The following is a 22,992-nucleotide window of genomic DNA, read 5'->3' as shown; positions in this document are numbered from 1 at the left end:
CATAAGGTGGAACAGAGTCCTTCCTGGGCTCGAAGTATCCACCTCCATTTTGATAAGGGGTCACGAATCATAGACCAAGCTGTGAAGTTTTCTTTTTCTCAAAGTTTTGTTCCAAGGGCTCTTTTCAAGATCGTCAGTGAGCCCCAAACAACTTCCAACTGTAGTTCGTTTGTATTAATATTCCCAGGGATGGTTTTTAAGTTCTCCGTAATGTTCTTCTTTATCATACTCACTGCTCCAATTATCACTGGAATTGTTTTGGCTTTCTTCAGCTTCCAGGATCTTTTTACTTCATTTTTGAAATTTTCGTTTTTGGTTATTTTCTCTATTCCTGCATTCTTTAGGCCGAAATCGCTTGGAACTGACATCTCAATTAGTAATGCCATTTTTTTTAATACCTAAGTACTATATCTGGTCACAATGCTTTGTTTTCTCTGTTCTCGCTCAAAGATAATCAGGTCGTACATGAGCATCACTTTCTTGTTCTCAATTATCGCTTTTGGTTCATTTCTCCAAGAGTTCTCTGGGACTGGGATGTTAATTTTTTTGCAGATGTACCAGTGGATTACTTTAAGTACCATGTTGTGCTTTTGTGTGTACAGCTGTTCTGGCATGAGTTTTTACATCATGATAGGATGTGGCTCATACTTTCTGTTTCTACATTGCAGAACCTACACCTGTCCGATTGACTAAGTCCTGCCATCTTCTTTAAGCCATTGTTATAGTGTCCCTGGTCTTGGGCATTTATAATGATTTGGTCTCCATCCCAGTTGAGCTGACCTCTTCTTAGGCATTGCCATGAGCCTTCTTTGTCCAGGCCTAATCTGTCCAAATCTTCTATGAATATTAAACAATGTAAACCCCCACATAGGTGTAATGATTGAGATTAATTTACAGTAAGAATACCAATTTGTGTTGTTGCCAATATTGGATTAATCGTTGTGGTTATGCACTTGGGGTCTACAGGTTTTACCAGCTCGATGGTTCAGTTTAGGATTCAATGATTGGTACTGTAGAAATCTATTTCTACAAAACTAGCCTAATGGTATTAAGTGTTATGATAAAAGGAAAAATGCAGTCAATTAAGCTTGATTGATGATTAACTTGAGAAGTAAAGTTTTTAGCATATAGCACAATGTACTGTTATAATCCTTTAATGGGAAATGTCTGATTCTAATACAACATGATTATTACACTTATGTGTTCAAACATTTATCTATTTTGAATATGTATGTATATATATATATATATATATATATATATATATATATATATATATATATATATATATATATATATATATATATATATATATATATATATATATATATATATATATATATATATACACTGGTGTTGTTGCAGTGGATAGGTGTTGACGCAGTGGTTAGGGCAGCGGCTTGGGATCCAAAAGGTCCTGAGTTCAAGCCCCGTTGGGCCACTGAATTAATACACCAGGGGGTTGACTCAGCCTGTCATCCTTCCAAGGTCGGCCAAATGAGTACCAGTATACTGGGCCGGTGTATACCTCGGTTAAAATAGGTGTACCATATCCCTGTGTCGTAAGAGGCGACCAGGGTTGCGTCAGGAAGGGCATCCGGCGTAAAACATGTGCCAAATCACTATGCGGATCATACGGATGATCCGCTGTGGCGACCCCTAACGGGAGCAGCCGAAAGAAGAAGAAGATATATATATATATATATATATATATATATATATATATATATATATATATATATATATATATATATATATATATATATATATATATCCATTTGCATTTTAAATGGCCATATATTTCTTTACTGTATTGGAAGGATCGCAGCCTGCCGAGTAAAACATCCTCTTCCCCAAACAGACTGGCCTTCCAAATAATCTTCAATCTTTATTCAGTAGAATAGAATTATCTATTATTCTCTTTCGCTTATTAAAATATTAAGGGCTCCTCATATATTAAATAATTATATGCTGGTGTCTGAAAGTTTGGCTGGGCCCTTTGAAGCTGAAGTCAAGCGTTAATGGAATGTGTGCTTAGATAATGTCCATATGTCTGCTTCAATTCTTATTAGCTTCTGATCATCAAGTTGTTTTCCAGCCTTTTAATTCAATCTTACCTCTGAATAACCACTGTCAAAAGGTTTTAAGTGATCTCTTTCACAATCCCAAAAATTCAAGTCTCAGCAGTTACCTTTTCTTGAGTTTAACCAGATATCTTTGCAGAGTCTCACCCTCCCCACTTTTTCTTGTTATAAAAGGAACTCAAGATCCATGTATTATTAGGATTAGAGGATAAAGCATATTGCTTGTGTTATTAAATTTCCTCTCTTCCTCCATCATGATATGTATGTATTAAATAAATAGTTCAAACTGTTCAAGAGGAATTGAATTCTTCGACAGTACCACCGGTGAAAGAACCATCAATTGTTGGTTCAATCTTAGGGTAATAAAGTGGTTAAACTTCAAAAACATGTAACAAATGTGGTGTTCTTGCCTTAAGGGTTGTTGCTTTGAAGAGCCCTGAAAGGGAGAGTCACATACACATGTACAAGACACTAGATAATATCGATAATGGACTTACAAATGTTACTGCAACCAAGCAGATGGCACTGCCAAGTGGACCCGAATACACTCCATAGCCGTGGCGTTGCTGTGCGACCCTTAGACCACAGGTGAGTGCCCCAAGCATGACGGCCACGCCACGCCGAGGCTCCACCAGTTGTGCCACACCTGATGGCAGTCAAACATATAAAGCATGACACATCCATGGATGTGATACATATTCACTCAAAACTTAAACGATGTACCTCTAAGTCCATATAGTACATTTTTTGTTGTTTTTAACAATTATCTGTATTAATGTAAAATGTCCCATTGTTATTCGTGTCATATAATCTTCAATTCCTCCCCTTTCACTGCATCACTACCAGGTCCCTCCTACATTGACATGGATAGGGTATTTCATGCCACAGGGAGAAGGCAAATGATCTGTGGACCATGTTTACACCACTAAAGGGTCCCGACATCTTCATGATTACGCCATAGTGGTGTTACATAATGGACATGGCATCTTCAGGACAACATAGTGGTGTAAAGAGAGTAACAAAAATACTGTAATCTTAAAACAAATGTCAATAATTTACAAGGTTGATCAGAATTAAAGGACGAGGCTCTTTAGGGCTTGGAATCTTATGAGAGACGGATGCACGTGAGTTTGGAAGAGGTGTGTGTACATTACCTAGGACAGACAACCACATGGACAAGGCCAGACCGTAGATGCTGAAGTACTCGAGGAGCTCAAAGCGCAGGAGGCAGAAGGTGAGTGCGGTGGGACCATCGCAGGCATGGAAGAACTGAACCACAAGAACAAAAAGAATATTTATCAGAACTTACACATATTACAAAACACAAACAAACATTTGTAAGAAAAACTTAAAGGAACTTCTTACAAACAATCAGTGAAATAGAACATCACAATCATACTAAAAACCACCATGGAGAAATCATTTAGACTCTCATTGTAGATTGCTCAGCCACGTGGTTCCATCATCATTGAAACGTCATAAACAATGAAATGACCATATAAAATACATAATTTGGTGTCTGTGTGTCTGTCTATCTACAATACATTCCATTGTTATTTATCCAACCTGAACCAAACTTGCCAAGGGGGGCTAAGGGTCACATGATGGAGGTTGCAGCAACTTAATTTGCTCCCCTCCCCAAGGTGGTTTTCCACCTTGGACGAACTCCATGTTAACCAGAAGTACAAAAATGTCATAACCACAAACTATGCCTGGTGTTGGTTAAACAGTTGAGGTGGCTGGCTTAAGAGCTTAGGGTCTTGAGTTTGAGCCCCCATTGTACTGTTAACTAACACCAGGTTGGTTGATTCAGCCTGTCATCCTTCAGAGGTTGGCAAATTGAGTACTAGCTTACTGGAAACAGGGGGCACTGCATCAGTGGCACAGCCATGCTCCCAGCAATGATACAACCTGCAGCCGCAAGAAGCATATATGAAACAACAACTAAGTTTGGGATTACGGGTTTCCTGGATCAAAACTAAGATCCAGGCTTTCAATGACATCTTGGATGCTGCTATCTTGTCTGTACCTGTTTGTGGTGAGGATGTTTTGGTCACGGAGAGATTCACTTAGCTTGGCAGTGATATTCACGTCTGTGCTGGCTGTGAACCAGAGGTCAATAGACATCTGGGTCGGGCCTGCAGAGTCAGGGATTCACTGGATCATGGGGTGTGGAGCTGCCGGTACCTGTGCGGGAGGACAAAATTCTGAGTCTTCAGGTCCTTTGTGCTTCCAAGTCTTTCTCTATGGATGTGAGACTTGGACTCTGACCAGGGATCTGAGAAGGAGACAATTCCTTTGGTACCAGGTCTCTTCGGAAAATCCTTGGCTATCGCCGGTCGGACTTTGTGTCCAACGAGCGGTTGCTGAGAGAGACTCAAAAGAGATTTGTTACCTGCATAGTCCGTGAGCATCAGCTGCAACTATATGGACATGTTTCGTTTTCCTGATGCTGATCCTGCTCACCAGATTCTCTCAGTGAGGGAGCCTCGTGAGTGGAGGAGGTCAATGGGTTGATCACGTGCCCTTTGGTTGCAGCAGGTTGATCAGTATCTCAAGGAGATGGGGATGGGCCAGGCATCTTCCTGGGAGAGGGGCAGAGGGAGGCCCCAGGAGTGGACACAGCGGAAAGTGGACGCAGCGACGTGCTGCTCCAGCGCATTCTCACATAACTGACCTGACCTATATTACAAGTAGTAACAAGAGCGAGAATTGCGTTGCAATACATGTCCCCTGCCCATGTGATATTTTCTAACTCCAAAAAGGGCATAACTCTGTGAAGAATTGATAAAACTCCCTGAAACTCAAACTTGTTCTGTAACTTATCTTAACCAAGAAGGGAACTCAGGAGAGCGCATACCTCCGCCAGGCAATGCCTGATCCAGGAGAACATGTCGGGCCCAATACATTTTTGAAATATCATGCTATATATCTATTTTTGGCCCTATCCCTCATTCGTGAAGAATCCCTTTTAAAATTAAATAATTCTTGTATCCGGATCCAGATTCGGATCTTCACTAAAATTGATAGCTGTTGTCCTTTGCCAGTCAACTACATACATAAAAAATTTCAGAACGATTGCTTGAAAACTGTGGCCAAAAATCGTGTGACAAACAGACAAATGCAACAGACTAACATACTTGGCAACAAAAAATTTTCGCCAAGGTAACAAACAGACAAACGGACCCAGATGCAATACCCTCTCCTCTGGCGACAGGTGGGATGGACGGACAGAGACCAAACCCATCGACCCCTCCGGTGAAACTGGTAGGGGACTAAAAACATGGCCAAGACAAACGCATCCATCGTAGACCAAGTGTGTGAAAATGTATAATTAAGGGGAAAAGGATTTTAATACAAATGTAACTCAACTATGTAATTATGTACAGACACATGATCACTCCCTATCCCCCCCCCCCCACTAGCCCCCTGAGCGCTCCCTTATGGAGTGGGTGTCCCTAATTAAATTGAAGTCACCAGTGACAAGTTGCATGTAGATAATAAAATAAAATAAAATAATTCGGTCATCGTTATCAACAATGTATCACGGGGTTTCCAGTCGTCCAGGCAGGAATTTGTAATTTGTTCAGGGTGGCGGCAATAACTAGCCTTGGGTTCACAAAGAACACCGTGGGATCTTCAAAGACCACCAACAACCAGTGTCTGCAGATGGGTCATCCGGCTTAACGTCCATCATAGGGACAGCGCACACATTGATGTCTCGCCCTGCCTGCGAAACACCAGGAGGACAGTTTACAATGAGGTCAGGATTCAAACCCAGGCTTGACAACTCAGAAGGGAGTGTGAAATACCTCGAGGCTTTTCTGGCAGCTCAATTATCAATTAACGAACCATTAATTGGGAATTAAAGCATCCATTAATTAATTTTTCATTTCGTTAAACGGTAAAACAACATCACGTTTGAACACAGAAGAACTATACCTGGACTTCAGAAATCAATAAACATCGTGATGACGTGCAACGAGTTTAGCTGTTTTGGCAAGTGGTAAGTGAGGAGGTGTGTGCAGTGAGTTATGAGTGTGGAGGAGCATGTGGTTAGTGTGGAGGTGTGTGCAGAAAGTGGTGGGTGCATAGGTGTGTGCAGTGAGTGGTGAGTGTGGAGGTGCGTGCAGAGAGTGGTGGGTGCATAGGTGTGTGCAGTGAGTGGTGAGTGTGGAGGTGCATGGGGAGAGTGGTGTGTGCAGTGAGTGGTGAGTGTGGAGGTGAATGGGGAGAGTGGGTGTGCATAGGTGTGTGCAGTGAGTTTTGAGTGTGGAGGAGCATGCGGTGAGTGTGGAGGTGTGTGCGGAAAGTGGTCAGTGCGGAGTTATGTGCAGTGAGTGGTGATCAAGTGTGGAGATGCGTGCAGAGTGGTGTGTGCAGTGAGTTATGAGTGTGGAGGAGCATGCAGTGAGTGGGGAGATGTGTGCGGAAAGTGGTGAGTGTGGAGTTATGTGCAGTGAGTGGTGATCAAGTGTGGAGATGCGTGCAGAGTGGTGTGTGCAGTGAGTTATGAGTGTGGAGGAGCATGCAGTGAGTGTGGAGATGTGTGCGGAAAGTGGTGAGTGCGGAGTTATGTGCAGTGAGTGGTGATCAAGTGTGGAGATGCGTGCGGAGTGGTGTGTGCAGTGAGTGGTGAGTGTGGAGGTGCGTGGGGAGAGTGGTGTGTGCAGTGAGTGTGGAGGTGTATGTGTCGAGTGGTAAGTGGATAGGTTCGTGTGGCGATTGGTAAGAGCGACGAGTTCTTTGCGCAATGTGGTGTGTGTCACGTTCAGTGTCTCAGCGAGTGCAGTGACTCGTGCTGACAGCGAGTGGTGCATACGCCCCACCGTCTCGAACAGCGCAGTGAAAAAGAACGAAACCGCCTCAGGAAAGCACGATCTTCTCAAGGCGAGTAGTGCCGGGATCAGAAGGGTAAGAGCACTTAAGGACGGGAGTACGATCCGGGGCAGTACTGGCTCCATCATATGGATGCACGGGGTGCATAAGGGAAGGGGGACGGGGGAAACTGGAGGATAGTGGGCGAAACCTGGAGGCACGGTAAGAAGGGGAGCTTGTGGAAAACTTTTCGGGATACAAGCACCTTGGAAGTAAAAAGAGGGGGGTTGGCGCAACTGGAGCAATGAGAATAACTGGGGAGAGGGAAGGGAAGAGTGGGAAGAAAGGGGGATTGGCACTGAAGGAGGGGGGTGGGGTTAAGAAAAGGGAATTGGCACGGGGGGAGGGGGTGATGAAACGCGGGAATTGGCATGTTTCCCCTCTGTCCCGTGTCCCCCTGTTTCCTGCAGTCCAACGTCTTAGGACACGTGCAACTCGAAAGACCACATGTCCTGAAACCGGCACGTGGCTCGCATGGCAGCTGCATGGCGAGTCACGTGCTTTGTCAATGTCCCAAGCTGAGTGAAGGTTTCAATACCACGGAGGGCAGGGTTCGGTGTAAATGGTCAGAGTGTAGTTCAGTGAAAATGGCTAGAGTGCAGTTTGGTGAAATGGTTAGCGTGTCGTTTGGTGTAAATGGCCAGTGTAGTTCGGTGTAAATGGTTAGCGTGTCGTTTGGTGTAAATGGCCAGTATAGTTCGGTGTAAATGGTTAGCGTGTCGTTTGGTGTAAATGGCCAGTGTAGTTCGGTGTAAATGGTTAGCGTGTCGTTTGGTGTAAATGGCCAGTATAGTTCGGTGTAAATGGTTAGCGTGTCGTTTGGTGTAAATGGCCAGAATGTAGTTCGGTGAAAATGGCTAGAGTGTAGTTCGGTGTAAATGGTTAGTGTGTCGTTTGATGTAAATGGTCAGGGTGTAGTTTGGTGTAAATGGCCAGAATGTAGTTCGGTGTAAATGGCCAAAATGTAGTTCGGTGTCAATGGCCAGGGTGTAATTTGGTGTAAATGGTCAGAGTGTAGTTTGGTGTAAATGGCCAGAATGTAGTTCGGTGTAAATGGCCAAAATGTAGTTCGGTGTCAATGGCCAGAATGTAGTTCGGTGTCAATGGCCAGGGTGCAATTTGGTGTAAATGGCCAGAGTGTAGTTTGGTGTAAATGGCCAGAATGTAGTTCAGTGTAAATGGCCAGAATGTAGTTCGGTGTAAATGGCCAGAATGTAGTTCGGTGTCAATGGCCAGGGTGTAATTTGGTGTAAATGGCCAGAATGTAGTTTGGTGTAAATGGCCAGAGTGTAGTTTGGTGTAAATATTGAGTGTAGTTTGGTGTAAATACTGAGATTGTAGTTTGGTGTAAATGGCCATGGTCGAGTTCGGTGTATTAAAATGCCCAGATTGTAGTCTGGTGTAAATTCCTTGGGTAGATTTCTGTGTAAATACCCAGGTTAGCGTTCGATGTATATGGTCAACATGAACAGGTGCTCGAGCGGCTCCACCAACACAACGAGCTTTGTCCACGCCACGTGTTCGGACGTCCTCCCGAGGTTACGTAGGGTAAGCCGTGTCTGCCATGGATATACCTGACAGCGATACAGGAGAGGGCCACAAACACGACTCGAGAGAAGCACGCGGCTTCGTCTTTAAACACACTATGCACTAAACAAGCCTTTCCTACTAACAGTTTGAATTTGGAGTTATTTCGGAATGGATTTTAGATACGACTCGAAACTGGAGTAAATGTAATTTGTTATAAATCCATATTTGAATCTTTCTCGGAGAGGCATTATCCACCGATCCCTTTTCACCGCTTGTTAATGTAGTCGTTTCACCGTGTTTGTGTCCATTTAATGTTCTGGTTCATATCATGTCCAGAAGCGAGCAGGTGGGGTGAGTTAGACTGACAGGTATACCAACCACTGAGCGTGTCTAAGCTTCTTGTAGAATGGACTCCAAAGTGGGTAGAGTCGAGTGGTTGTGTTAATGAGAATGGCGATGCCTTTCATAAATTAATTAGAGGTCCATGCTTTTTCTGAGCTCCGGGGTCTATCAATCATGACCAGTCGAGAAACGTTTCGAGGGTCGAACCATATACCTGGACGGGTTGTCACTCTCCGCTACATACTCGACTGGAGGTGATTTGGGCAAGCATCTGTAAACTCCATTGGAGGTGATCAGGGTGCCGGTGATAACTCGCGAAATGTTTCCCAATGGTCTTCAAGAAGGACACCCTGGGATCTTTGACATCCACCGACTAATGTCGGTTGGTAGAAGGGAGTCCAATATACCGTCCATCCGAGGGACGGCACACACATTGATGAATCACCCTGACTGTGAAACACCGGGATGAGCAGGATGACAGTATAATACAAGTCTGGAGACGGCAATGGTTCACGAGCGGTATTTGACGATGTAGATTGTTTCAGAAATCAAGGGTGAGACAATGTGATAATTTTTGACCAAGTTAGAAAACGATCAACATGATGTGGTATAAGTGACAGGTTATTAGCTGCAAAATGTCGAAAACCCGGTTTCGTTCAACAACTTTCAAAATTTGACCTTTGCATAACCTTTAAAGGTCACAAAACAATATTGTGGACATTAAAATAAGGAAACAGGATACATGCTATAGCTTATTGGAGTTAGTTCGTCGAAGAAGGTCGAAATCCCGGTTCGATCCCCACAACTTTGAAAATTTGACCTTTGTGAATTTAAAGGTCAAAGGTCAAGGATTATGACCTTTGGTGCAAAACTTCCTCTGGAACATTCCAGGAACAATATAATGTCATATAGGCGAGATGGCATTTCACACTCCTCGGATTTTCCATACTTTGATGAAATCAGCGTAAAAACAAACTTGAAGAGGGCGCCACGGGCAAGGTGTTCGAGATAGAGCAAAAAGTTTCAAGACTTTAGGCGGGGAATGACCTCAAGATTATGCATAAAAAATATTGTCATCCGAGCTCTAAAAGTTTGGGTGGTCGTATGATTTTTATGTCAAAATTCGCAATTTTCTAAGTTCGTGACCTTGTGAGGAAAATGAAAAATTGAGCTCCATGGAGCTATGCAGGTGCCATTGGACTAACCAAATACCGAAACCCCTGCCAGATTGGACAAACCCCTTGGAGAAGATGTAAATTGAAATTGGCTACCCCCTAAAAACACGTTTTTTGGGTGTGGCTCCACCCATAATTGGCACACCATGCCCATTCTCAGGAAAACACAACTAGATCATGATATAAACCTCCCACCAAAATTTTATCAGGATCGGATCAATACCCACGGAGCTATGCTCGGGACAGACAGACAGACAGACACACACCAATAACGAATATCGTCGTCACTTACTGACTCGTGAAAAAAAAAAAAATTTCTATATATATATATATATATATATATATATAGTCTGGTGTGTTGGCGCAGTGGTTAGGGCAGCGGCTTGGGATCCAAAAGGTCCTGAGTTCATCCCCGTTGAGCCACTGAATTAATACACCAGGGGGTTGACTCAGCCTGTCATCCTTCCGAGGTCAGCGAAATGAGTACCAGTGTACTGGGCCGGTGTATACCCCGGTTAAAATAGGTATGCCATATCCCTGTGTCGTAAGAGGCGACCAGGGTTGCGTCAGGAAGGGCATCCGGCGTAAAACCTCTGCCAAATCAGTATGCGGATCATAACGGATGATCCGCTGTGGCGACCCCTAACGGGAGCAGCCGAAAGAAGAAGAAGAAATATATATGAATACCGGTAACTATACGATCATCTCAACTTCTGGAGTTGAGGTTTCATTGCTGGTGGAATTGAATCTGGAGAGTAAACTGTTGTGCTCCAGCGTTAGCAAATACAAAAGCACTGCATAGTGGATGGAGCACGTCGTTCTTTCGATCGGGATATTAAGCCTGCTTTATTGGCTGCTCTACACCTGCTTGTGGGCATTCAAGATCCTTGGCATGGCACCCTGGCCACATTCCCTGAATGGTTCATATATTTATTTATTCACATGGAGCCTGTGGCTGCTTGGCTGTTTCATTTGCTGGGGTCATAGCTGTGCAGCTGATGCAATGCCTCATGTTACCAGCACACTTGTACTCATTTCGCCGACCTTGGAAGGATGGCAGGATGAGTCATCCCACTGTTGTGAATTCAATGCTAGACGGGGGCTTGAACTCAAGACCCTAAGATCTTAGGCCAACCATCATAACCATTAAGCCAACACCAGGCTTAGGTTCATAAATGATTGACCATCTTGTTTTTGAGAATTCCTTGTCATCCACAGTTCCTTTTCCTTTTGAGAATTCATTCTCAATAGGTTTCAGAACCAAAAACACGACTCCTCTTCCAAAGGTATTGCGCTCTCCCACCGCCGAGAAGGAAGAGTGGCAGCGGTGGGAAAGTACATGCAAAAACATTGAACATCTGTGCAGAGTTTCGCTGGTGGAGGACCATTCCTTCATGGCTGGGGGGGTGTGGGGGAAACTTTATGATGACCCCTCATTTAAAATCAAGACCCCTCAGCCTTGGTTGATGTCTGAAGATGATGTGCTCTAGGATGTAGAGCTCCTGGAGGTGTTTGGCACAAGCTAGCAGAGGCTGTCGATGTGAAAGGTACACGTCATGGATCGTACATCGGTTCCTGCCACAAACAGCTGCTTTGTGTCAGCTGGTGGACAGCGAATGCTCCAGGACTGCTTGGGCTATGTTTAGACTAGAAAGAGCAGGCGTTGAACAGCTGACATGTGTAGACCCAGTGGAGGGGCAACTCCAGCTGATCTCAGACGTTCCATACAAGTAGAACTCAATATTATCCTCGTTGATGGAACATACCGAAACCGCCTTCCGCGGTAAATACCTACTTAAGGAATTCACTCTGGTGAGCTTGAGGGTAAAATGCCTCTCCATGTGGTCGAATGTAATCACAAATGTTTCCCAATGGCTAATACATGGTGCCATCATATGTTTCGAGAAGTAGGCTGGTAAGAGCACCAGTGACATCACTGTTTTAGGGATTGTACACTCGTTGCATGAAACACAAGAAGCAGGTTTTAATGTACAACATAACAAGATTTATTGTCCGAGTGTGAACACACTGAATGAAGTTCCAAGTGAAAAGCCTTCTACACTTGATGGCAGTGAGTTCCTTCCTGATTTTCATACTCTTCAATGCCCTCCGCATCCTCTCTGTAGTCACAATCTGCGCAGACTCCTTTTGGCCCTGTATGCCTGTCACAAAAATGGATCAAAAGGAATGTCGGATAAAGAAGTGGGTAAAAGATAGACATTGCTGGTGGACAACATGGAGCCTTAATTTATGCCTCGATCACAGCCTAACGCAACTTTACATTGTCCTTGTGCCGATGATGGACTTGTGGTGGTGTTATCAGAACCAGGTGATGCTTGACTGCGCCGTGCTTGTATCATCGGTTTTCTGGGCTCTCTCCAGTTGCAGAACTCTTTCCTTTGCCTCGGTAAGCTCTTCGAGCGGGGAGTCGGTATGCTCCTCCGCCTTCAAAGCTCGCTCTTCAGCCTGCCTGTCACGCACCATGCAGCACGTGTATCGCATCACCTCGCTCCCATTTGAGTGAGCCAACGTCTAGGCTCGACTCCATTGAAATCCTCCCATTACCTTCCCCCGCATTATTACCCTCGCTGAAGGAGAGGATATTGCATTTAAATCCGTTTGCTACTTGCAAAATCGAATCTTTTTCAAGTATATTTGGTCAGTCGATTTTGTTGTTCTATCTTGTCTGTCTGTTTCTGTCTGTCTGTCTGGCTGTGTCTGTCGCATACAGGTCACAATTTTAAACCGATCTTCACAAACCTTCACCACATGGTAGAGTTTGTTATAAGGAAGAAGCCTATTGTTTTGGAGGTCAAAAGGTCAACATAGTCTCAAGGTCAACAACTTAGGTGAGATTTCTAAAATCCTCAATTTTCATCCGATTGACTTGAAAGTGGAAGAGGATTTATATTTCAGGTCACCGAGTTCAACGAGCCAATTATTTGAGGTTAACATAGACCAAAAGGTCAGCAACTGAGGAGGTATTTCTAAAATCCCCAATTTTCATACCATTGACTTGAAATTTGAAGAGCATTTGCATATCAGGTCACTGAATTCAACCACCAATTCTTTTTGAGGTCAACATAGGCCGAATTTCTAAAATTGTCAATTTTCATCTCATCGACTTGAAATTTGAGGAGGAGTTGCATATTTGGTCACCAAATTCAACCACCAATTATTTTTGAGCTCAAATTTGTTTAATGGATTTTGCAAGTATCGTATTATGCACGACATCTTTCTTGTTACTTGGTAAATTATTTTTTTTGGACAAGTATGTTGATCACCTCCGTGTGTGTGTGTGTGTGTGTGTGTGTGTGTGTGTGTGTGTGTGTGTGTGTGTGTGTGTGTGTGTGTGTGTGTGTGTGTCCGCTCAGCTCCAGCCCAAACCGCTAAACTGATCGTTCTGGAATTTTCAGGGATTAATGTCACCGACCCTGCGACGGTCCTGCATTGAAGTTCCATAAAATTTGGTGGACCGAAAAGGTCTACATCGGGCAATAGGCCAATTTGAATTTTCTAAAATTGTCAATTTTCATCCGATTGACTTGAAATTTGAAGACTATTTGCATATGAGGTCGCTGAACTCAACCACCTACTAATTTTGAGGCCAACATAGACCAAAAGGTCAAAATAGGCCAAATTTCTAAAATCCTCAATATTAATCCAATTAACTTGAAATTTGAAGAACATTTGCATGTCAGGTCACTGAATTTAATGACCTATTCATTTTGAGATAAGCATAGGCCAAACGGTCAAAATAGACCAAAAGGCCATTTTGGGACAAATTTTCTCAAACTCTCATTTTTCATCCGATTGACTTGAAATTTGAAGAGCATTTTGATGTCAGGTCACTGAATTCAACTACCAATTAATTTTAAGGTCAAGAGGTCAAGACAGGCCTGATTTCTAAAATTGATAGATATGGCCAAAAACTAAATATATCCCTATATCTCAAAAAGTTGTGGACGAGTTGAATAGGTGACAAGAACAAGCGGATTGGATTTTGTTTCGGATCCAGCCCATCAGTGGGATACAACACGTAAACTGTTGCACCTAGCAGAGGTATGCGCTACACCGAGTGCCATTCGACTTTGTGCTGTTTTGCCAAGTTGTCATTTTATGAGTGATTTTTCATTTGTTTGTCTGTCTGTCTGGCCGCACAGAACTTTAGTGTTTTTCTCCGCAGCTGCTTGTCAGATTGAGACGAATCTTTTACCATTGGAGCGACTACTCATGTAGAATGTTTTATTGATAATTATGATGTCATAGGTCACGTGGTGTGGCAGCCATGTTGGAAAACCGGAAATTTGGACCTCTATATCTGTGAAACCGCACCAAGGAAAAAATGAAAACTTAGCATATGGTTATAAAGTGGCAGTTATAGTTATGTCTCTTATTAATTACGTAACACACCAGTACACAAACACCACCCATAACTCCACAAAACAAGTCCTGGCGAGTGTCTGCAATCTCTGATTGCTCTTTTTCTTGTTTTGCTCGTGCATTCTACACGATGTTTTCACTCCCTTCATATAAAGTTTATCACAATGGCGCATTGGCATCAGTTGAGACTACACACACGGTAATTTTCAAAAGCCATGCCAAAAAGCTGCACAATTCCCAGGAGTGGACTGACCCACAGAAGCTGTTGTTGCAATTTCTCCATTGTGGTCATGATGCCATATGGAATCTGTGCTCCCACCGTGTCAATCTCCATCACCGTGCCTTTACCCTGTTAAGCATCGGAAACGTCAGACTCGTCGAGAAAAAATGTTTGTGATTCATCAAGGTTGTACTTTTTCACAAAAACAAACTTTTGAGAACATCCTGATCTTTTGGTGAGTGCTCAAGGTCCCACCTGGTCATTGAGGTCTTTCTGCCTTACAAAGGAATTGTAAGCAATGTAAGCGATTTTTGCATTTTCATAGAGTCTGTTTTCATAGTCCTTTGTGCTCTCTGGTTCTTGTTCCTCACCCTTCTTTCCATCCTCCTGCTCATCTTCCTTCTTCAGCTGCTCAGCATCCAGCATTTCTTGCTGTAAAAAACAAAATCGCTATTGAGAAGGTCTCACCTCAAGGTACTAAATTATATCCTCCTTCAAAGTGGCCGAACATATGCCATGGAATTCTCATTAACCAACAAGGAATCTACAGGGAAAACTTATACTGTTCATCATCCGTTTGCCTTTTTGATTTGTGTGTCAGTCAAAGTCAGTCTGCACCTTACATAATGGTGAATGACACGATGTTGCTCCATCTCCAAGAAAACATCCGTTGCAATGAATAATAGAAGCAGATACAACAAATCGGCTGAATGTATAATTAACATTTTCGACATGCTATTTTAAAGGCATGCTATGTCGTGATGTAGACACAATACAGGACTTTTGAAATGATGAATGAATGCAAATGAGGCCTTCTGCACAAGTGCTGTGTGTGAGTTTTCAGTGACCCACTTCCTCTAATCGGGACACTTGCCACTCGGGCAAAATCTAAGTCAAATAATCTGTTTAAACACAATTTTCAGCATTTAAACGAAAGTGGCAATTTCAAAATGGTTAACCATAATTGTAGTGTTCCTAGATGCAAAGCGGACTCACAAAAATAAAGGAAATATGAGAAATATCCATAGATGAAAGAGGTAGAGTTCCTACCACTTCCTGTCAGGAAAGAATGCTTGGTACATCTGGCTCTCAGCGTGGAATCTGTGAGGGGGTATAGCATCACCTGTGGTAAAGTGATTCTCATCCTGTTTACAGTACAGGGGAATTTTTGCATTGTGTTCCTCCAAGCCTGTCCCTCAGTATACTGCAGTGACAGTGGAGGGTGGTGGGCTCTTGACAGAGGAGTCTGAAGTAAAGGCCCGCTGAGCTGGTTACTTTGAGCGGCTGTACCACACTGACCCACCAGCTGTTGAGCTGGATGTCAGGGGTGTTGCTATCCCTATTGCTGACAATCCAATCAACTATGTCCCACCTTTGTTTGTGGAAACACAGACTGAGATGAACCGGTTGAAATGGGGTCAAGCTCTTGGTATGTGTGGCATCCATGCTCAACTTCTCATGGCTGGTGAAGATGCTGTACTCATGTCATTGCATGCAGTTCTGTGCTCTGGCTTGGAACACAGGCATTATTCCAACTGTTTGGAAGAGGAGCCTTGTTGTCCCTCTCTGAAAAGGAAAGGGTGATCACCAGAACTGCAACAACTACTGAGGAGTAATGCTGCACTCATTGCCAGGCATTTGCTTAGATAATTCATGATAGGGTTCGCTACCTTCTGCTTGAGCACCAGCACCCAGAGCAGTCACGCTTTACACCACTAATGTTAATGATTGACTGTATCCTTGTTCTTTGGGTCATCACCGAATGTAGACGAGAGTTTTGGCAGGGGCTGCTTGCAGCCCATGTTGATCTCTGCAAGGCGTTTGATTTCTTGAATCGGGATGCCCTCTGGAAGATTCTTAGTCTTCGTGGGGTGCCATCAAAACTGATTAATCTGATGTCTGAACTATACTCTGGTACTGAGAGTGCTGTGAGGTGTGGTGATATCATCTCTGACTTATTTTCAGTTGTTATTGGAGTTCGTCAAGGGTGTGTACTGGCCCCCACACTTTTCAGCACTTGTATGGACTGAATTCTGGGGAGGATGTTGGAGAAATCAAGCTGTGGTGCATCATTTGAAAATGTCAATATCTCTGACCTTGATTTCGCAGATGATGGAGTCATCTTTGCGGAGACTCTGGATATCCTTTTGGAGGCCCTCACTGTGCTGAATGAGGAGTCAGAGCTCTTGGGATTACGTGTTTCCTGGGTCAAAACTAAGATCCAAGCTTTCGATGACATCTTGGATGCTGCTCTATTGTCTGTACCTGCTTGTGGCGAGGATGTTGAGGTCACGGGGCGATTCACTTACCTTGGCAGTAACATTCATGTCTTGGCTGGCTGTGAGCCACAGGTCAGTATATGTCTGGGTCAGGCCTAGGGAGTCATGGATTCACTGGATCATGGGGTGAGGCGCTGTCGGTACCTGTGCAGGATGATGAAAGTCCGAGTCTTCAGGTCCTTGGTGCTTCCAGTCTTGCTCTACAGATGAGAGACTTGGTCTCTAACCAGGGATGATGACAAAAAAGGGCTTGCCATACCTTGCCATCAAATGAGGACAAAATGGGCTTGCCATCAAAAATGGGATGAGGACTTGCCATACCTCTGTGTTTCAATCAAACAAGACAAAAATGGGCAAAATGAGACTTTTCCACCATACAGTTTAAAGCAGGTAGAAATTGGTGTGGTGTCTTCTTTTCGATTTTACAGGGGTCATTGGTCACAAAATTAAGGGTTTTGGCCTGTCAAACCTTTATATTTCAACCAAAACTTGACAGAAAAATAATTTCCCACAATCTCTTGAGACTAAAGCAAAACTTTGGCTGGTGTCTTTCTTTCTGTACACAAAGTCGAGGCTCATGGAGGAGCTAGAACAGAGAATGGAACAGGATGTAACAGAACAAAATACACACCAACAACAGGGTTGAGGGATAAAATAGAAGTAGACGGAGAAATAATGGATGTGGGGAAGAACGAGGAGACAGGAAAGGACACATGGGTAGACAAGATGGATGCAGAAGCAAACTCTCAGGAAGACAAAACTGGAAACTTGGAAAGAGGCTGATGGAGGGAAAGAGGTGTCTTCCTTTCAACTCAACAGTGGTCAACAACGTGGATAGATTGGGGGTGTGGGGGGACATTCACAAGAGAATGTCTGCAATTCTTGTTCTCACTGTTCTGTGTTAAACTTAGAAAAACCCCGCTTAATCCTAACACCTTACACAATATGGTGCACAAGTCCTCCAACCAAGATGCCATGTAAGAATGACTTCACCCAACCCCCCCCCCCCGACACACACACACACACACACACACACACACACACACACACACACACACACACACACACACACACACACACACACAGACACACACACACACACACACACACACACACACTCCACTCACCCCCTTCCAGTGTGCTGATGCGGCTGTTTTCCATATTGCAGACTGCTTCCCCTGACAGTATTCAGCAGTATGGGATTATTTTTTTTGTATTCACCGTCGAGCTTCGTGGAAGAGCAAATAAAATGAACAGATAAGGATGCAACAGGACTAAGATCTTGGATGCTGGGGGGAAAACAAGGGGGGAAACACCAACAGTAGAGCTGAAGGCTAAAACAGAGGGAGGCAAACAATGGGAGGCAGGGTAGGATGCATGGGCTGGTACCTGTGATGGATACAGAAGCAAACTCCGAGGGGGAAAAACTGTGAATTTGGAAGGAGGAGGGATTAGGCTGGGTGGTTAACGAGGGGAGAAAATATCATGGTTTAGGATTGGGGATGATCTGAGATGGCGGTGAACACTTGTCTTGAAGACCTGGAAGGAAGAATGAGATTGAAGACGATGTGGAAGTTGATTCCACAGGTGGGAAGAAAGAGAAACAAAATGAGTGGAGGTGAGCAGAGATCCTGGATTTAGGTAGTTTCAATGGAAGGGGATTACTGCTGAAATGCTGCACCCTGTAGAAACTTTGAGGGGGACAAAACATGGAAAGAGCAGAGGGCGCAAGACCAGAAGATGGTGGATCGTGTGAGCCCTTCGGAAACCTGTAGGGGGGGAGGGATAAAGCACGGAAAGAACAAAGGGTGCAAAATCAGAAAGGAGGTGGTAGAAGACAGAGAGACCACCGACCGGTCTGCGATGGGAAAGTGATCTTCAGGTATTTGCTGCTCCTGCCCTTTTGCCTTTCTACCCAACCTCTGCCCACCCAGATCACACATATTCTTCCAGAAACCTTTATCTTGTTACCATCTCTAAGTATAAGCTTAATGGTCACATCCATTCATTCATCTTCCTCTTACCTTGCATGTGGAACTATATTTATGAGTCTGTTAGCTCATGCGGTCTGTTGTGTGAGTCTGTCATGCGGTGATGCATCGATAGCATATGTTCCTATCCTCCTGTTTTCCCTTCACCACACATTGTCCGTTGACACTTCAACCCCTATTGTTCAGCTCTTCTATGTGCCTTGACACACATAATAAAATGTGGACAATGGACAAATAAATGTCGGATATGAGATGTGAACCTGTGCCCCCAGCATCATGGACCATGAGTTCACATTGGGACACTAAACAGGCAAATCCATCCCTAAATCTGATTTTACATTTCTTCTTTCCTCTATCTTTTATTATGTTATCTCGTTTCTTTATCACCCTGCTAACCTGCTGAGTCTGGAGAAGACCTGATGTAACTCCTCCAGGTCAGCATGCAGGCGTCGGTCGAGTGCCCGTTGTGCCAGAAGCTCATTATGTAGCCCGCGCACCTGGCGTGGCACACAGTCTAACAGCCTGGCATATCCTTGTCTGAAATGAAAGTGAATTTTTACTTTTAACACCATGTTGTGCTGTGCTGTAAAACTCGACTTTCAGCACAATCTCTGTAAAAACTTCTCCAACTCTTGTCGTTCATGCAGAGGATAGACAAAGGCACAGAAAATGGTGAGGAGTAAAAGGTATGAACTAAGAGATTTCCACATGGACCACTACCCAAAAGGGTCAATGTGAGAAAAGCAAAATGATATCAAAGTAAGGAAGACAAAGCATAGTGAGCAGCTCAAGATGATGTAGTAGCTACTCACCTGAGCGCTGCTAGGAGTCGTCCCTTCTGCACACATTCCACACTTGCCTGGCGCACAACCGCATGAAACACCCCATTGTAGACTGCCTCACCCCATTGTACACCGCCTGTTCCTGCCACACCAGCTCGAGTAACCGGTGCAACTGCATCCCAAGCACATGAGCGTAGAAACATTACATATGCCTTTCACCAGCAGAATGATAGTACAGACAGTCTGAGTCAAGGTGAAATGTTAAAATGCCAAAACAATCCTATTTCCAACAACAATATTAACAGGCTGTTGTTAACCGTAACCAGGCAAAAGGCAAGATCAAGATGGGCATTTACAAAAATAAAATAAAAAGACACACATTGAAAGGAAATATTACTTGTACAATAAATTATGTTAAAAAGTGTGTATTTGAGGCAATTTTTACAAGCTTATATTACACAGTACAAATTGCAATGGATCAAAAAGTAGGGTAAAATCAGAAATTGATGTCATAATACATGGGGTTTCCTGGGTAGGGCATTCGAGGACGGTCTAGTGCTTTTATCAATGGATTGAAAGGTAGACACGAAGCTGGTACATTGACCAGGAGTGTGTTCTGTTAACAAGCGACTTGCTATCACTTTCCAAGCCAGCCATTCTGTATCAACCGTTTTTCAAGCCGTTCGGCAAGTGGAGCAAGCGATTAAAAGTGGTGCCCAACAGGCTCTCAGTGTGTTAGGAGAAATGACCCCTGTCATCAGATTGAAAACAATACTACAACCAATGTTGTTGTTGTTTCATATGCATCCTCGAGCTGCATCATTTTCTGGAGGTACAGCTACGCCACTGATGCAGTTGCCCTGCTAGGAAGCTGGTACACATTTTGCCAACCTTGGGAGGATGACAGGCTGAGTCAACCCACCTGCTGTTATTGCAACAGCATATAACAGGAACTCAATCTCAAGACCCTAATATTTAAGCCAGCCATCTTAAGCATTAAGCTAACAACAGGCTTATGGCCAATTATATGTTCAGAAGCATACTGCTGTTATGTATACTTATAATATTATTGAAACGTGCATTTCATACTTCTATTGTTACTTCTACTTTTCATCCTAATTCTTCAAGATCTACAAACATGCAAAACCCCTCCCCAAAATGCACAGTGGTAGGTCCATGGATAAGCTTGGCAGGGGGCTCCTCCTCCTGACTCCCAATTTCTTTAAATTTCTTTCCCTCTTCCTCGTACTCTGTAGCTGCTACTAACACAATAAATTTGTTTGGGGAAATTGATGTCACAAGAGAATCGAGTAAAATTGAAAACGACGTCCCGGACAGCATTTGCTCGAGTACCACGATAGCATTGTTTGCACTGAGACTTCCATGTCGTAAAGTAGTGCCGAGCACTCCGTTCCGTTGGAGTGCTTGCTTGGCGAGCAATTGCATGCTGCTTGCTAATGGAACACATCCCAGGTAGACTGAAGGGAGGTTTGAGAGCATGTTATCCATCCATCCATTAGGACCATACTCTGTGCAGAGCGTTGGTGCCGCCGAAGCAGTCTCCTTGGCTATTGGGAACAATCCTGGACGGGTCGCCACTCCGACACAGTATACCAGCATGCTGGCACTCATTTTGCCGACCTCGGAAGGATGACAGGCAGAGTCAACCCCACCTGGTGTTAATTCAACAGCTGAGCGGGATTTGAACTCAGGACCCTAGGATCCCAAGCCCACTACCTTAACCATTAAGCCAACACCAGGCATAGAGCATGTTATATTGATGGGAATTGTACTCTGAGCTGATTAGTAATCTGCCACCGAGCATGAGTAATCCATTTTTGGCTGCTCTTAGAGCACCCTTATTCTGTTCTGGACATTTCCATCTGTCTGTCTGTCCGCGAAACTTTGGTCAAGCCTAGAGGCTAAACCACTCAACCGATTCCAATGAAATTTGGTGGGTAGGACCAATATTTCTGGGAATCGTGTGATTTCTAATATGGGACCCCGGGCCCTAGCAACGGCATAGCAACAGCCCTTTAAAGTGGTCAAAAAATCGAAAAAAATAAAACAAAAATTGAAAAATCAAAGCGTAGAGTTCTGTGCGCTATCTATCTAGCTCCCTCCATGCCAATTTGCAGCCCTAACAAAAAAAAAATTGTAGGAGGAGATAGGTTTTGGGCGAGTACATGTCGAACATTTCAGAAACGGTTAATTGTGAATATCTCTAAGAGAAAGAGTCTGATTTTGATGAAACTTGGGTGAAATGTGTACAATGTGGCGAGCATGTACACAAAAATGAATGGTTGCTATGCACACCTCTGTTGCTTAGCAACAGCTAAAATATTTTATCGTACATCGTACACTTATTGTGGACCGTACAAAAAAATCAATATCTCCGAAACTGGACCTCCGAGGGACCTGTTTCTTTTTTTGTGCCCAAGGAGAATGTCTTACAGCATCATATAAAAAAATAAAATCTTTAGCGAATAGATAAATGGAATTACCAGGGCTGCCATTTGTTAGAGTCTCTTTGAAACATGCCTGAAATTTCACAAGGCGGATTTCTGGGTGCAAATTAAGAGGGCTGTGATAATCATATTTATTGTGCTAAATTGATAGATAGCATGAACATGAATATCGGCTAGTCGCGTCGGCCAGCTTTCCATCTAGAGCGAGCAGCCATGTCGCCTACCGGCTTGTTGTGCTTTTTTTGTCTATGTTAAATGAGTCTTGACTTTGCTTACAGAAAAGCCTCCAGCTTGTTGAGTGCCTCATAGAATGTCCAACTGGATATCAAATGGGTACTATCCATCATTGAGGTTTTAACCCCTTCAATTACAGCACTCTTCAAACAGCAGGTCCACAACTTTAGTTTTGTCCAAAGGTAATCAATCCAATCAGGAAGAGAGAATGAGATGAAGGTAGCGACTGAGACATGTTGAATCAGTGACAGCATACTTGTGTTAGCCCTTTCAGCTCCCTTTGCCCAGGCGCCAAACGTAGGAGGCCATCCTCCAGCAGATGGCACAGCCTGACCAGTTCACGCCGATACTGAGGCCTCCTGTGCACACCATCCATTACATGTAGCAACTATGATAATCATATTTACTGTCACGATTAAATCAGTAATAATAATGATTGTTATAACAAGAACGACAGCCCAACAGGCTCTCAGTGTGTAAGAGCACATGATAACAAACACAACCAACATATACAGAAAACTACTTCAAATAAGCGAACATTCGGTCACACCATATATAAGACAACACGGTGCACAAACGTAACTTTATGAGCAATTCTCTCTTGTTCTGACCACTCAATTGTGGTA

General features: G+C 43.7%; 1 protein-coding gene across 3 annotated transcripts in view; it reads right to left on the bottom strand.

Annotated features, from left to right (window-relative positions):
* Positions 1–22,747, bottom strand: part of LOC147026635 (protein myomaker-like) — a 33,684-nt gene extending 10,937 nt beyond the window's left edge. Inside the window, exons 1-6 of one of the 3 annotated variants that reach the window (XM_085882274.1) lie at positions 22,623–22,747; positions 19,695–19,836; positions 14,868–15,044; positions 14,646–14,741; positions 3,239–3,353; positions 2,582–2,730 (exon numbers count right to left, since the gene is read on the bottom strand). In XM_085882274.1, coding sequence (XP_085738400.1) covers positions 2,582–2,730; positions 3,239–3,353; positions 14,646–14,741; positions 14,868–15,044; positions 19,695–19,730 — 573 coding nt within the window. In that variant the 5' untranslated portion in view covers positions 19,731–19,836; positions 22,623–22,747. Of the gene's footprint in view, positions 1–2,581; positions 2,731–3,238; positions 3,354–6,913; positions 7,209–14,645; positions 14,742–14,867; positions 15,045–19,278; positions 19,420–19,694; positions 19,837–22,622 lie in introns of those variants that run through there. The other 2 variants (XM_085882275.1, XM_085882276.1) reach the window with 2 other exon arrangements.
* Between the last annotated feature and the right edge of the window lie 245 nt (positions 22,748–22,992).

Source organism: Eptatretus burgeri, chromosome 5, assembly GCF_056783735.1.
Source record: "Eptatretus burgeri isolate ZD-2024b chromosome 5, Ebu_testis_v1, whole genome shotgun sequence".
Lineage (NCBI taxonomy): Eukaryota > Metazoa > Chordata > Myxini > Myxiniformes > Myxinidae > Eptatretus > Eptatretus burgeri.
Note: the sequence above shows the minus strand (reverse complement) of the source record. Positions and strands in the feature narration are given on the sequence as shown.